We start from the raw sequence: 17,458 nt of genomic DNA, 5'->3' as shown, positions 1-17,458 counted from the left end.
CTTTGCTTCTGGTAGATGTTACAGGACCCTCCCCACACCAAATAAGGGAAGAGGAATGTTCTGAGCATGAAGGGCGCTAAGAATAAATCTGAGCTATCACAGATAAGATTACTTTCAACTCTTTATTTCATGTTTTCTGACATAGACCCCAAGATCTGTAATTATCTTAGGGAAACTGTGGGGGTTTAGACAGTACTTTCTAGTTTTGTTTTGTTTTGTTTTGGCCTATCTTTCTTTGGGGCTGGAGAGCTGGTGTGTGTGTGTGTGTGTGTGTGTGTGTGTGTGTGTTCCACTAGAGTGCCAAAAAAAAAAAAAAAAAAGTGCTGAAGAGTCCTAGGGAAATGAGGCTATTTTTGTTCGAAGCTGATACTTCTGCCTGAGCCACAAGTGCAGCTTGGAAAGGGCTCAGGTTGTTTCCAGGGGGAGAACTCTGCAGAGAAGAGACAAAGTTCAACAGGACAACAAAGGAGCAGCAGAAACAGCCAGGAAAAGAAGAGCCCTCACATTTTCACACAGAACCCCCTATCAGAGTTCTCAAATCCTAAAGTATTCTGCAAAGTGCCACTTGACGGGAACTTTTCACCTGCCTTTTCCTTTCTCCAACCACCATGACGGAGATCACTGCTGAAGGTATTGCTACCATTTTCCAATAGTACCGACTAGGAAAAAAAGGTGGAAGTCGATAGTGACATTGACCGTCCATTTGTCGACTTAAATGTTGCTTTTAGATACTTTCTTAATCAATGATTCTATACAGGATTGGAGAAGTGGGTTTCGGTGCTGAGATGCTGATAGATCTGTGTGTTGGGGGAGAGAAGGGATTTCTCTGAAATTTTGCATGTGGAAACTGTTGTGTGCTATGCCAAAGGCCTCAGGTACCAATTGTAACCGGCCCCTCTATAAATAGCTATGGTCATGTAACATCATGGCTAATATCTAACCTTGCAAAACTTACAAGGCTCAAAAGGATAGAAGCCACGATGAACTTGAAATGTTGCATCTAATATTTAACCATGGAAGAATGATTTTGAGTACTTTTGCTTTATGATATTTTAAAATGCGGATCTTAAATTTGTTTTCCCTTTCTAATTTCAATGTATAAATATGCACACACACGTATATAAGATTTATATACAACTTAAGATGTAAGTGCCCCCACAAAATTTGTATACATTTTACTATTGGTAGATAGTCAGAGACAAGGTTTGGAAATACACAAAATATAGATAAATATGATTTTAAAATAAAGCAATTCAAATTCTGATTCTTTTCACACACTCATGTCTCTTTTGCATTTACACAAGGAACTCTATCTTTCTGTAAAAGTAAATATTTTATTTCAGTGCTTATTCTGAAAAGGTTTATGCCCTAACTAAAACACAATTTTTAATTATTCGACCATGGTAGCAATCGTTTCACCTATATGCAAATATATAAATATATAAAAATATTTATATTTCTTAGAATAAAAGGACCCTTTAAAACAACTAAAGCATTTTAAATACAGACACAATCCAGTTCTAGTTGGGGTAAAAATCTAAGAGGTGGATCTAAAATTTGCTTCTGACAGCTGTAAGAAAATCAGACAGGTGGTGCTCTCATCAGCTTCCAAGTTGAATGCTGTTCTGGTTTGTTTTTAATTAGACAACTGAAAAATAGAACGTGTGGTTTTGGCTCTTCGCGTAGACGTTAGTATGGACACACAGTGATTTCAGAGTTGGAGATTTTCAGTCAATATTTATAAGAAGAAATGTCTTACTTGTATATTCCACTGAGAAATTTAGCCTGGCACCCCAAATTAATAAAAACAATTACTGAGAGATTTCTGTTTATCAGGTATTTTTCTCAGGACTTTGTATTTACTTATTTAAACCTCATGCAATTCAATTAAGTTGGCATTATTATCTCCATTTTGCAGAAATAGAAACTAAAACTCAGATGTTCAGTGACTTGCTCAAGACTATGGCATTGCCAAGATTAGAAGCCAGCTCCCTTAGATCTAGTTTGTGTTTCTTCTTTTTTATAAAAGGATATCAGGTTTACTCTTTACCAATTTTAGTTCAGAATTTGCTAACTAAATATAAATAGCAATTTTTTCCTATTCTTTAGATATTCTGTATCATGTGGCCTTTAGTTTGTCTTAAAGAGAACTATCTATAACAACTTCTTGCTTCACCCTGCACAAGCTATTAAGATACCTATGGGGCGCCTGGGTGGCTCAGTCGGTTAAGCATCCAACTTCAGCTCAGGTCATGATCTCGCGGTCTGTGAGTTTGAGCCCCATGTCAGGGTCTGTGCTGACAGCTCAGAGCATGGAACCTGCTTTGGATTCTGTGTCTCCCTCTCTCTCTGCCCCTCCCCCGCTCATGCTCTCTCTCTGTCTCTCTCAAAAATAAACATTAAAAACATAAGAGACTCTTAAAACTGAAAACAAACTGAGGGTTGATGCGGGGTGGGAGGGAGGGGAGGGTGGGTGATGGGTATTGAGGAGGGCACCTGTGGGGATGAACACTGGGTGTTGTATGGAAACCATTTTGGCAATAAATTTCATATTAAAAAAATTAAAAAGATACCTGTGAATGTGTTTCCCTCCCTATATATGGGATGTGCACATCCAGCTGATTCAGGAGGTCACTTGACCAAAACATTTTTACATTTTTGGTTTGCCTGTGGATGATCTTTGTAGACCTTTGCACTTGATTCATAACTTTTTTTTTTATGGGAGAATTCTTAATTATTAAATAGAACTTTTGTTTCTGTCTTCTCCATGTGGAGCATCTAAAGGATTTTCAAAAGACTGCCTGGAGTCTCCCATAAAAGTAATTGAATTAGTAATAAATTAAAGTGTAAAAACACCATCTAGTGATGGTCACTTTCCTCTCCTTACCCCCTGCATTTCATAGGATCTATGTCATTTGAACACCATTGATGTACTTTTTTTTCTTTTCTGGAATAATTTATTAATCATATTTCTCAAATAAAAATTAGACTGTCAATTCAAATAGCTGAATTTTTAAGTTTGACACTTCAGTCCTTCTCTGTGGTTATCCAGAGTTTCCTGCACACTTCTCTCCTACACACTTTTCATTTTGTCCTCATGAGTCACACTTTTTTGGGCCCTGGCCACAGTAGCCTTCTTTTAGTCTTTCATAGGAGGTGTGCTTTTGTGCAGAACTTTGGTACACATTCTTCCCTTAGTCTGGAATAGTCTTTGACTCATCTGCTGTATTTCTTTTGTCCCCACTTTTGGGCACATTTCTAAAATGTAAGTACTGTACCAGTAGTTGAGGGCATCTACTGATTACCCTTCCCATCCATTTATCACAAAGCAAGCAAACACCACATAGCACTTATGAAGGTTAGAGCTAGCGTAGCCCCTTGGAGAGCTCTAGTCCACTGGCCTGACCTCAGTTTTTGGAAAACTGAGGCTCATACAGATTATACCACTCTCCTATGGTCATTGATAATTAGAGGAAGTCTGAAGATAAAATTCATGTCTCCTATGGCTTATATCAATGCTTATTCAACTATAATGCAGGTCATGTGGATAAACCTTAAGTTTTACTAAGAACCTTAGTAAGAACCTTCATTAACCTTTTATTAAGAACCTTATTAACTGAAGAGTGTTATGCTAAGTGAAGTAAGTCATACAGAGAAAGAGAGATACCATATGTTTTCACTCTTATGTGGATCCTGAGAAACTTAACAGAAGACCATGGGGGAGGGGAAGGAAAAAAAAAGTTAGAGAGGGAGGGAGCCAAACCATAAAAGACTCTTAAAAACTGAGAACAATCTGAGGGTTGATGGGGGGTGGGAGGGAGGGAGGGTGGGGGATGGGCATTGAGGAGGGCACCTGTTGGGATGAGCACTGGGTGTTATATGGAAACCAATCTGACAATACATTTCATATTAAAAAAAAAGGAACCTTATTAAGAACCTTTATTAAGAACTTTTGTTAAGATTTTCACTGCATGGTCCAAGTTGGATTACTTCATCTGACGGAATGAAGTAATGCTTTTGTGTTTCAGGTACAGAGCAATAGACGAAGTAGAACTAGACCAAAGTTGAAAGCCAAAGGATTTTAGGGAAACAGCATCTCTGCTTCTGGCCATGATGAATTAATAAATATAATTATAATAATATTTCACATTTATTTAGAAGACCTTATATGTCAAGCAATGTATGAAGTTTGTTATGTGATCACTGAATCCTCAGTTTAACTGAGATAGATATTTTTACTATTGCTATTTATAGAATAAGAACCTGAAGTTTAGAGAGGTTAGGAATTCACCTGAATTTATACAGCTGTATATAGTGTAGCTAGGATTCACATCCAGATCTCTAACCTGAGACATGCTGAATACCTCTCCTTGGTGTGTGAGACTGTTAGCCTAGTGTGGTTTCAGAGGCTGATGGGGGCCTACGCTAGGCCCTTATTCTGCTATGGCCCATGCTAGGTTGATCAGGTATAATCAGGCCACAGACTGGATCAAACTCAAAGAGTGCCAGGGCTTAGGACTATAAATAGCCTCTACCTTCTTTCCAGAGGCCTAGTTATTCCTAGACAAGTGCCAGAGTTAGCGCCCCTATGAGTCTCATTGTGAATTTTCAACCACCAATTTCAGCATTTGACAGCATATAGCATTATGCAAAACTACCTTTTGAGTACTTTTAATAATGAAGTATAGTTAATTCTTCTTTTAAAGTATAGTTTATTCTTCATAGCTTTTTTGAAAACATAGAAACCTTTTTAAAAGTTGATGAAATATGTAATGTTTTCAAATTGCCAGGTAACAAATATACAAATTATGCATTACTATAATATTTATATAGCTGTGTTCTCTGGGTCCAAGGACCTTTAAAACATAGGAAAGTACAAATTTTTTATGTAATAGACTCAAGTTGGTAGAGATCCTATTTATAATTAACTTATAATTTACTAGAATGCTTAGTTAAGGGAAATTCTGTAAAAAAAAGTTAGAAGTTATGTCAAACTCTCAACTTCAATTATATAATTTCAGGATTCAGGAAATGGTTTGTTGTACTAAGTAGGGGATTGTTTCCTCTCTTTTAGCTCAACCATGTTTTACTGCTTCTGTAACAAACCTGTGAGAGGATTTGATGTTCAAAATTTAGAGCGAAAATAGTAATTTGTTTTGCACAATGCACTGCTTCAACAGATTCTATAGCACCTCAGTGGCAATTGTCATTCTCAAGAAAAGAGGTCAAGAATTCACAACCGGACTAATTAACTATGCACACAAGTTATGTCACCTAGAGCAATAGACGGTGAAATTACAAGTAGGAGGAGATCCAGATTATATATTTGTGTTTATCTTGCCAAATCAAGAGTGGCTATTTTGGCCCAAGTAGAGATGACTTGGGTTGGGAGGTGGAGGAAGAGGATGAAGCACTAGGTTCAACACCTAATGACTTCCAAATTATGTTCTCCTGTTCAAAAAAAGTGATATACCACATATAGAATGTCTACACCACATATAGAATTTTTAGTTCTAGGAACACATTAAAATTTTTTTTTGATGTTTATTTTTGAAGGAGAGAGAGACAGAGCATGAGGGGGGAGGGGCAGAGAGAGGGAGACACAGAATCTGAAACAGGCTCCAGGCTCTGAGCTCTCAGCACAGAGCCCGACAAGGGGCTCGAACCCATAAACCACTAGATGATGACCTGAGCCGAAGTCGGAGGCCCAACCGACTGAGCCACCCAGGCGCCCCCATGAACACATTTTAAAATTAACATTGACAAGAGAATATATTTGGAGGAGGATCATGATAGGATCATGATAGGATCATAACAGGCACAGTTACATGAAAAGACTTTTGCACAGGTTGTTTAAAGTGTAGATTGGCTGGGAGGAGACAATGCAAAAATCAATAGATAAAAAGTCTGGAAGCCACAGAAAGGTAAACTCTTGGGAAAATATAAGGCAAAACCTAACCAACCATTAAAATGAGAGCTAGAACTAACTCTTCAGATTGAAAACCAACAACAATAACAAAAACAAAAACAAAACCCAGAATAAAGAGAAACGAAAGAAAAGCAGTGAATGGAACACCGTCTCTAATTATCAAGTAATAGACGGATGAGGAGTATGCTAAAAACTACACCATAGCAGGCAGTCAGCAAAATCCAGGCTATGGGAACCTCTGCAGTACAAACAACAAAATTCCTTCACATGAGTTACTACAAACAAAAAGAGATGTCAAAGAAACCTATAAAACCGAATGTGAAAATAAAGCAACCCATCATAATGTGTATAATTAATGGATCATGATTCAAACAACCTTAAAAAATTTCAATTAAATAATTGGAAACTCCCCACACTTTGAATGTTTGATGGTAGTGATGATGACCTTGTCTTTAGGGATGACCATATTGTGGTATGTTTTAAAACTTCTTATATTATTTGGAGATACATACTCAAATATATATGAATGAGATGATGCAATGTTTGAAACTTCCTTTTAAATAATATTCCACAGAGGAATGTCAATGGGCTGTGTGTGGCATAAGATTGACCATGACTTGATTATATCGAGGCTGATGATGGGTTCATTATAACATTCTGTTTTGTGAATATTCAAGTTTTTCCTTAATAAAGAGCTAGGGGGAATAAAAGAACAGAGCTGGTGTATTTAGTAAATACTTTTAGTAACAATTTACTTTTTGTTATATACATGGGTCAATGAATCCATTGACCACCAAATTTATTTGTAAGTGCAAATTACTGTCTATATTAACAGTCTGCTGTCATTGAAATGGAAACCAAATACGCTTGTATTAGACAGAGGGGTCCAGACATGTGTATTACATTTGTAATAGCAGAAAAGGAAACAATGCTTTTTAAATATATTTGTTATGATGTGGGAATTTGGAGGTTCATTTCATATCATTTCTCAAAATTATTAGTGACATTACTTAGACATCTTAATTAGTAACAGATCATTTTCAAAATGGTCCATGTGAAAACCTGAGAAGAAATTAAAAACCCAAGAGGTCAATATGAGGCAAAGAAAAATAGTTCCAAAAAATGCTGTAGTCAGGAACATGGTATTTACTGACAGGGTATTAAGGACCAAGTCTTGCATGAATATCTTTTAAAAATATCACAGAAACAGTGAAAGCCTAAAAGACCTTTCACATAAACCTGATTAGTCTGATTCTAAAACTTCTCAATCTTCTTTCCTGCTCAAGTTGAATTTAGAAAAAGAGAAGAAAAGCAAATTGTGAAAACCAGTGGGTGACATAATTCATTGAAAGTGAGAGAGGACAAGGAGTGCAGAGCTGAGAGAGAACAGCATTAAAATAATTAAAGGCAGTGTGATAGAGTACAACGTGCATGGAGTTTAAGTCAGAAATCTGGGTTCCAGCAGTAGTCCCACTTCTTAACCACACACTGGGGGAGGATGAGGAGCCTCATGGGAGGGGCCGAATAATAAGGCCAGAAGAATGTTTTCAGATACAGAAAATGTATCTTTTTAGTGTCAACCTTTGCTGGGTTCCATTAAGAAGCTTTTTGTTGTAGCTTTTGTTATTATTTCTAAGAGTGATTCTTTTTTTTCTATCACGTTTTAAGCACACGGCACCCATTGAAGATGTTCTGTTTGGCAGTTTAAATGCTACTTAATTTTTTTCCTGTTTGTTTTTGGTCATCATTGTGACTCTGATTTATAAAACCATGCTACTTTTACAATGCAAAAATGAATTGAGCCTATTCAGCTATTATTCTAAAGGCTTAGGAATCCTTAGAGACTTAAAGCCTTCAATGCTGTTTGCATTAATTTTTAATCAGTTAACAATATTTAATATAAGGGAAACATAAAATGGTGCAACTAAGCAATTTTAAGGCGGTCTGTGCTGACCTTTGGGTTGAATATATCAATTTGAAAAGAGAATGCATACATAGATTTTCCAGTTAAGCTTTTGGTTTTACAGTTATGAAGTTTAAATCATTACTCTTTTCTTCCTTCAAATAAAAAGAAATACTTTAGCAAAATGTTTAATATTTTTTTAAAAAAATAAGTATTATTTAAAGCAACATATTTAAAATGAGAAATTTAGGGGAAAACCTTTATCTAGAAACCATGCATTAGCATAATACAATAAGTCCAAGTTTATGGAGTTTAGATTCTGTTCAACTTAAAGTTCTAGGAAGATCTAGCAAAATTAAGTTTTGCATCCCAAATTCCCACTTTCTCTGAATTACATGAGTGCCATGAATAATTTCTCATAGGAAGTGCCTATTTGAGTGTCACATGAACATGTATTGCCCCAAGTGAGGGTTAAGCAGAGATCGATGAACTTTCTGGTCCAAGAAAAGATAGTATTTTCCATCTTCAAAGGAAGTTAAAAAGAATATCCTTGGCAAATGTGTAATGAATAAAGTCCTGCTTCTCTCTGTACTAGTTATGCTCTCTAAACATCAAACATCTCCACATCTCTGTGCCTGAAGTCAAGCTGTCAAAAGCACACGGAATTTACGATTTTGAGAGATCCTTTGGTATGTAAATGAGCTGTTTCCTCATAAACCATTGAGTCCATCTCACTTATGATGTACTTCGTATTACATTTAAATATGTATGGTTCATATAGTTTCTAATTCGGTATCTGTGGCAAGGGCTGGGGTATGTGGTCTTCACTTAAAGCTACAATCTTTTAATCTAGAAGAACAAAGATAATTTATGTTCTGCAACCTGCTTTTTAGCAAGGCACGTGAGGCTAGAACTTGCTGTTAGAGACTGGTTTTATCATTGCTACTCATTTGCTCTTTCCTCCTCCTCTCCCCTACACAGGTTAATGAAATGCTGAGAAAGAAACAAAAGAAAGAGCTCTTAATATAATATACACATCATATATACAACTTAGGGCATTGGTGAGCTTATGGATGTGAGAGAATCATTTTCTACTTCTTTATACTTTGAAACATTTTTAGCAAGATTTCCCTGGAAAATTTATTGTTGCTTGCTAAAATAAATCATCATATGACTCAGAGAATTTTCTGTTTGTGGTAGACAGTTGATATGGCATCAAAACAAAAATGGTAATTATAAAGTGACATTTCTTTGACCTCTAGTGCCAGAGCTATTATTTTTATCCATCGTTATTCTTATTTTACTTATGTATAATTGCCTGAGGGAAAAGAATGTGGTATAAAATCTAGAAGTTACCACAGTATGGTGAAATGCCAAGTTTGTGAATTTAAATATGCAGAAGCATTAGGCATTGCATTTAGAGAAAAGCAAACAAAGAAAATACATCCATTTGAAATATAACAAAATTATAGACTCTGTGGTATTAATTACCAACCTATAATTAGGTTTATAAGGCAGGAGGTCATGTCGGAGTTTCAGTTGTAGTCAATATTTTAGAACCTATTGTGTCCCAAGCCGAATACCAGACAATGGGGAAATGAAGAGATATAATACGAAGTCCCTGATTCTGATACAGTAGATTGAAAAACAAACAGAAAAGGGCAAAAGATAATCATTAGATTGAAGACTGAACAGATTTAAAAACATAAACTCCAGTTTGGATTTATGAGTGATGAGTTATTTGATCTAGTTGACAAAATCATACTATTGTTCATAAATCTTATGATCAGTGAGGACACATTGAAACTTGCTTTAAAAAAGTAACTTTAGAATGATTGAGTGTCCTATTCTTCACTCTGGTAATTTGCAGTGCACATGCCATTATTGGACCATGAAATCGTTGGCCAAAGTAGAGATCATGAATAGGTTTGATCAATGAAGAGATGAAAGAAAAAGAGATAAGGGGTAGGTGAGAATTAGTGGTCTATGGGATGAGGCCCTAGGACGGTCAAGGTACAGAGTTACCTGGCTAAGAAACTGGATAAAAATCCTGGTTTAAACACTCTAGTTTTGTTAAGGCCCCCTATTGCTGTATCATGGAAAAGGATGGATGTCTTACATTCATGACTTATTTTGAACCAGTAGTTTGATATAATCCCTAGTTTTTGGCCCTCTGATGTGAGTGTGCTCCCAGTATTTGTATGTCCATTGCTGTTTTTGATCCTCAAATACCCTACTTGAGCTTAGTTTGTATTTTGGGAACACTATTTTCAATTCATGAAAAAAAATGAAATAACACTGTCATAAAAATGACCACTAAATGACTTTCTTCAGGTTAATGATGAGAAATCAGTTGTTACAAACTAATTTTGTGGTCACTGTTGTTCTAAGTGCTATGGGAACTGGTGTTATAGGCCAGTGGTCTTGTTATGGTGTCCTATAAAGGCACAGCATTAAGCATTGAGGGAAGGCAAGAGGGTTTTTGAGATACTAGGGAAAGGCCTTTATCAAAGACAGGATGAAGAGACATGATCCTTAGTCCAAAGTTCAGAAGACATGATGAGGAAGTACCTAAGGTAGCAGAAATGGCTAGATTTAAGTAGTAACTCAGCAGAAACCTCTAAAGACTTTGCTCACAGTGACTGAAAGGGTTATATTAGAAATAATAGCTTTGGCAGGTCTCAGGAAGTTTTGCTTATCTCTTGAATCAAGTAGACCAGGTGTACTATTCAGTTCCTGTCCAGTCTTTGGATGTGAAAACCTTTCAGGTCCTGACTAGAATTGACTTGTCATAACCATAATACAGCCTGGGTCCCTGTCTTTGAGTGCCATAGGATCTCAATAACCAGGTGTTTTGGAACATGGTGTCCTTATCTTTGTCCCTTTCCTCTGTCATTCATTTATGGATGGAAAGGGACAAACCTGCTGACACACTCAAAGATATTTAATAAGTATGTGCACTTCAAGTAGTTGCTTTGGCCAGTAACTGTGTTAAGTCTGTGGATGAGATGTGAAATATATGTAAACCAGCCCTCAAGGGAAGATGAGATAATTGTAGAAATAACTATATGAGAGAAGGCTGTCAGTTGCCTAAAAGAAGTACAGATAAAATTATATATAAAAACTGTGAGATAGTTTCCTGGGTTTCTCATCACTCAAGATTAAAGTAGACGCCATTTACACATATGAAATAACTAGAGTATAAATTAATGTGTAACAAAGAAATCAAATGTTTTGAGGTATGAGTGTCAGGAAACCCGGGGAAGCAGGAGAATAAACAGACATGGTTGATCAGAGACTATTATTAAGTTAAAACTTGAAAGATACTAATGGAGGTGCCTGGATGGCTCAGTTGGTTAAATGTCTGACTCTTGATTTCAGCTGAGGTCATGATCTCATGGTTTGTGAGTTTGAGCCCCAGTTGGGCTCTGGGCTGACAGTGTGAAGCCTGCTTGGGATTCTCTCTCTCTCTCCCTCTCTCTCTGCCCCTCCCCCACTCACACTTTCTCTCTCAGAATAAATAAGAAATGTTTAAAAACAAATAAATTGAAGGATATTTCTAAATGAAAGAACAGGAGCATAAAGGAAAATCAAAGAATTAAGTTTTCACCAACATCCCTAGATCCTAAAAGTTTCAGGTTAATATATCTAGCAAACAATTATTTAATATATTTTTACTAATACCTTGGTTTCATGCTCTATGTGAGAGCATCGAAGCTGGAGGAGTCATCCTCTATTAGCATTTGGGGCAGGAGAATTAGTCAAAGATCTTTCCAAGACATTGCACGATAGTTAGCATATAGTAGCACCTGTCACTACCATTTTAACTCCACAAACAATTACAGACATCTTCCAATGGAGATGCTAACTACACCCCAGTGAGCAACCAACAAGAACCTAAGGCAAAGATGAGCATAAATTCTAATGGTTGTGAAGGAGGTGGGATTAAAGTACTCAACTATGAGAAACTTCTGACTTAGTTATCTTCCAGTTCTACATAGAATATTCTTTTAGGCCAATATAAGAGATTTGGATTAGTGAGAAGATCTTTTTAATATTTTCCAGTCAGTTACCAACTAAGAGTTTGTATAACCCCTATGGTATATACCATCTATTTCAATGATTAGAAAGTTATTTGGGATAGAATGAAATTCTTACTGAAATATAATTATATTTGGCTGTCTTGATTTGCACTTATAATTCTGTAGTAGAAAGGGAAAAAAAAGATGATAATTTTAAAGAAGTGTGGGGCAAAGGGATTCACAAACCAAATGGAATGACCCAATTTCCTCTGGAGAAAAATCAGTGAAAGGTGATGGCTTATTTTCTGTGTCCTTGAGCTAATGAGTTAAGAAGTGACAGCATAATTTGAAGAGAGGCACAGGTGGAAACATCTCTGATAGGTAAACTGAAAGATAGTACTTTGCAAAATTGCCTCTCATACAGTATTACAGAAGCTAAATAATAAACTTGAGAGTGGATTATATGTCCTTACTTCATAGTCAACTTATATTGTGACATATTGAACTCTGCATGTCTGCTTAAAGTACTTCCAATGTTTCTTTAATTCCTTGCAACACTACCAAGATGACAAATATGTTTTCCAATATTGCAGGAACTCACTTAAAATTAAGCTGTTAGGTAACACTGACCTAGAAGCCAGAATGCACAAAAGCTCTAAGGGAAAAAAAATTTGGTAACTGTGGCAATGTTTTAATAACAGTGTCCCACTTGGTTTTCAAGAGACCAGCCACCTCATCAGTTCAGTGTTAAAAAATATTATGAGTCATCACAGTTTTTAAAATACTAAAAAAGAAACTTTTTGTAAAATACAGGCACTGAAGCTGCATAAATCATATATATTTGTATATCATTTACTAAACAATAAGGAAATGATATCCACATAACCAATATCCAGGTCAGGAAACAATGTTTCCATTACCTCTGAAGAATATTCCCATCTGTTACCCACCCACTGACTCTAATTTTGGTTTTGCTTTCCAATCAAGATTCCTCTTTGTCCATCCCTTTCTCCACAGGGAACAACTATTCTGATTTTTTTGATAACAATTTTTTTACTTTGCTTTATAGCTTTATGACCTCCACATCCATAAACGATATAGTTTAGTTTGGCCAAGTTTGTTCTTTCTATAAATGGAACCACACAGCATGCATTATTCTGTGCATAATTCTTGCTGCATTAATTCAACACTATGTTTGTAAGACTCATCTATTTTGTTGTATGTAGTTGTAGTTCATGTTATTCTTGCTGCACAGTATTCCACTGTATGATTGTCATAATTTATTTATCCACTTGAATGTTTTAAAGTTGAGAGGCTGTTATGAATGATACTGTTATGATCTTTTTTTTTTCTTTCTAGCTTTAATATTCTCTGATTCTATCATCAATGTGTATTTATTTCATGGCACTATGATCTGTGTTAAAAAGGTGAATTCAGCATAAAGAAGATACCTTGTTTACTCAGATTGGGTCGTATATATTATCATTTAAATCTAGTTGAAAACATAGACAAAGTGTGACCTCAGTGGCCATCTACTAGACATGCCTTAACTTGTTTTTCAGAAGAAATTGATGTATCCCTATAAGATATATAAAATAAAATGGGTATTTGGGAGAGCAGGGAGAGAATGAATAGAATAGTAAGAACTTCTCGAAGATAAAGAAGTAATCCTCAATGTATAATGACCCCTATTTGAGACTGTACAAGAAGCAACCCAAAAGTTGACATTTTTTTAAAAGTTTGTTTACTTATTTTGAGAGAGAGAGAGAAAGTGCAAGAGGGGAAGGGACAAAGAGAGAGGGAGAGAGAGAATCCTAAGCAGGCCTGCACTGTCAGCGCAGAGCCAGATGCGGGGCTCGAACTCATGAACCATGAGATCAAGACCTGAGCTGAGATCAAGAGTCATATGCTTAACCAACTGAGCCACCCAGGCACCCCTCAAATTTGACATTTAGACCCAGCATAATCTGGCATAAAAAAGAGATTGTTCAACAAATATTATTGAATGAAGGTGTATGGAGGTCAGGAGCTCAACATATGCATACAGAAACTCATTAACTTCTTCCCAGTTATTCCTCTGACCCTGCAGAATTTTGTCTTTTTCCTATTTGCTCAGTCTCTAACTTTTAGATTCCTCATTTCTTGATTTCATATATTCTTCCTTATCCCCACTGTTCCTGCTTTAATTTAAACTCCTATCATTTCATATTTGGATCCCTGTATGTGACACATTGTATTTTTCACAAGCGGCAGTGGCAATATTTCCCACCCCACTTTCTCTTCTCATAATGTGATCTTGACTTTTTTTTCACTGAGAAGTGAGGTCTATTTTTCCTCCTCTTGAATCCAGAGAGACTCATCTGATCAACTCAACAGATAAAATACAATAAACATGATACTGTATGGCTGTCAAAGATAGATCTCTTGGGATATTTACTTTTGAAACATGCTATAAGAAGCTTAAGCACCCTGTTGGGAGAACCATAATGAGAGAAACAAGTCCTTGGCTGATAAACCCAGCTAAGCTCCCTGTTAACCAGCACCAACTTTTCAGCCATATGAGTGAGCCATCTTGAAAATGGATCCTACAGTCCCCAGGCGAGCCACCCTAGGTGATACTTGTGGAGCAAGGACAAATCATACCTGCTGAACTCTAACTAAATTGCATATCTTTGAGAAAAACGAGTGATTATATAAGTTTGAGGCCACTAAGTTTCGGAATGTTTTATTATGCAACAATACATAACTGCTACACTATTACTGTGATATAAGCATCCATCTCATCTCCTGACCCCTAACCCATCTTCCACATGACTACCAAATTAAATCTATAATTCTATACCACCCATTGTCTAGTTGGTAACTTACAGCTGCTTCAGCCAGATTCAACATGATGTTAGTCAATTGAAAAATTGTTATATTTCTACAACTTTATCATTCATTTGTCCACACATTCATTACTTTAGCCAAAAATATTTAAGGAATGTTAGCTATTATAAAAGTGTTCTAGTCCCTGGAGGTATGTTAATTGAAAAAAGAAAAGAAGAAGAAAAAGAGGAAGAAGACGAAGAGGTAGGAGAAGAAGAAGGAAAAGAAAGAGAGGAAGAAGTAGTAGGAGGAAGAGGAAGAGAAGAAGGAAGGGAAAGAAAGGAGGAGGAGAAGAAAGAAGGAGGAGAAGGAAAAGAAGAGACAGAGAGAGAGGAAGAAAATTCCTGCTGTCGAAAGACTCACTGAACCAAATTCTCAGTTACACCCCACTTGGAGATTCTGCAAATGTGAATGGGCATTTTTTTTTTTTTGGCGGGGTTGGTGGTGATTTAGTGTGCTTAAAATATGTCTTGATTGTGGACCAAGGAATTTAAATTTGTAAGATCTCCACACAATAATTTACAGAACAGGCCTAAGCAACACCTTGCGTAGAGTAGTGCTCACATAATGTGTATGGATTGATAAAGAATAGAGAGAAGGGCACATGGCTGGATCAGTTGGTTGAGCACTCAGCTCTTGATTTCAGCTCAGGTCATGATCTCATGGTTTGTGGGATAGAGCCCTGTGTCAGGCTCCGAGCTGACATCGCAGAGTCTGCTTGGGATTCTCTCTCTGCCCTTCTATTTCCCTCCCCCACACTCTCTCTCTCTTTCAAAAAAAAAACTTTAAAAAAGAATAGAGGGAATATTAGTTATGGCATATAGAATAATGACCATCTAGGATATCCATGCCTCAATCCCCAGAATCTGCGAATATGTTACCTTATATGGCAAAAGGGAATTTGCAGGTGTGATTAAATTAAGTACCTAGAGATGGAGAGATTATCCTGGGTTACCTGGATGGCTTAAACTAACCACATGAGTTTAAAAGTGGAGAATGTTCTTGGTTGTGGTTAGAGGCAGATGCGATGTCAAGATCTGACCAGCCGCCAGTAGCTTTAAAGATGGGAGAAGAGGCCATAAGCCAAGGAGCACAGTAGTCTGCAGAACCTGGAAAGGGCAAGGAGACTGATTCTTCCTGGTCCCCCAGGAAGGAACGTAGCCTTGCAGACACCTTGATTTTAGCCCCTTGAGACCTATGATAGACTTCTGAGTCTCAGAACTGCACGATAAAATTCATGTTATTTCAAGCCATCAAGTTTGTGGCCATTTGTTATGTTAGCAGTAGAAAACTAATATGCTGCTGCCTATCTGATTACTGTAAGTCTGTCTTATACACTGAGACAAATTTTCAGAGGGCACATATAAAGTTGACATAGAAGAAAGGCAAAATTTTTTCCACAATGTATTTTTACATAAGTCACTTTTTAAGTAAATAAGTCTCCCCTTTATATAAGAAACCTGAGACTAAAAAGAAGCCACATTTTCAAGGTCACAGAGCTCATTATTGGGACAATTAACAATAATTAATAATTAATTAGATTATTATTTCTGCAGAAATGCATACTGAATTTCCTTCCAATAAACTTGTAAGTAACATTTCCCCCCTAATAATAAGCAAAGTTAGAGAGACACCTCATTTGATTTGTCTCTGTCATCAATGGATAATTGCAAATCTTTGGAAAGAGGATTGTAGTTCGTGCAATATTTATTCCTTCTTAATATCTCTACAGTTAATCTGCTTACATTCAATACTATGAATATTTCTGAAACACAAATTGTTATTTAATCAATAACACTTGTATATTTATCTAGTCACCTACACACAATATATAATACATGTTGTCCACACCGTCTTTGGATGATTGTAGAGTGAACTTCTTCAAAAGGCTCTCTTAGTTCTTAAATGAGGACATCTTGCTCTTCTTTGGAATGGGTATCCTTCACCTGCGTAGGTTTGTACACACCAGGAAGGTATGTACATTTTCCACTGGATAAGGGCCTATTAATAGAAAACTGACACTACAGCAGTTAAAAAAAATCAGGTCAGAGATTAATTTCATGGAACCCACAGTCATGTCAGCTAAACATGATCTGTTTGAGGTAGGCGAAAAATGTGTGATCACTTTGCTTGCTGTTCAAACTAAAATAAATATGTCTCCCTTTTATATTCGGATTCTGAGACATTCTGTCATTTAGAATTTCTAAAGTATTCTTGCATAAAATTTCTGCAGATTTTCAACTACTAACACAATCTTTGTGCTTAAACATCTTCCCAATAAGGTCAATTAAAGAAAAAGAGTGATCAGAGTGTGGAATACAGGAAGATATGAGAAATTAGCTTAATTAAAATTGTTGAAGTAATAAAAGTTAGAAAAGAAAAACTTGGAATTAAGTAAACATGAAATTAGATTTATAGGAAAACAAACTTGCCTTAGTTTGACCTGAAAACAGTAGTTTCCACTACAGGGCAGAATGCAGGTAGACAGACATACCTTTGTTGATAAATATGAAAGGAAAATTTTCAGAAGCAACAGAGCAAAATTGTAAGTGGTAAGAAACCATAAATACATAGTGTTTGTGTAGTATTTACATAGTATAAATGCATACAAACATTTATATAGTATAAATGCATGTAAACATTTATATAGTATATATGCATACAAAAATAAAGTATACATAAATTTCACTTGTGATGCATAGAATAAGATATGCATGTAAAGTTTTTATTTTAATA

The 17,458-nt window shown here is 36.2% G+C and overlaps 1 protein-coding gene across 2 annotated transcripts in view; it reads left to right on the top strand.

Moving 5' to 3' along the window:
• The first annotated feature begins 309 nt into the window (after positions 1 to 309).
• Positions 310 to 17,458, top strand: part of TRDN (triadin) — a 389,767-nt gene continuing 372,618 nt past the window's right edge. The window contains exon 1 of one of the 2 annotated variants that reach the window (XM_045499455.1): positions 310 to 630. In XM_045499455.1, coding sequence (XP_045355411.1) covers positions 609 to 630 — 22 coding nt within the window. In that variant the 5' untranslated portion in view covers positions 310 to 608. The remainder of the gene's footprint in view (positions 631 to 17,458) is intronic. The other variant, XM_045499454.1, reaches the window with a different exon arrangement.

This window comes from Leopardus geoffroyi, chromosome B2 (genome assembly GCF_018350155.1).
Source record: "Leopardus geoffroyi isolate Oge1 chromosome B2, O.geoffroyi_Oge1_pat1.0, whole genome shotgun sequence".
NCBI classification, from domain to species: domain Eukaryota; kingdom Metazoa; phylum Chordata; class Mammalia; order Carnivora; family Felidae; genus Leopardus; species Leopardus geoffroyi.
The sequence above is the reverse complement of the archived record's forward strand: the minus strand, read 5'-3'. Positions and strand labels throughout refer to the sequence as shown.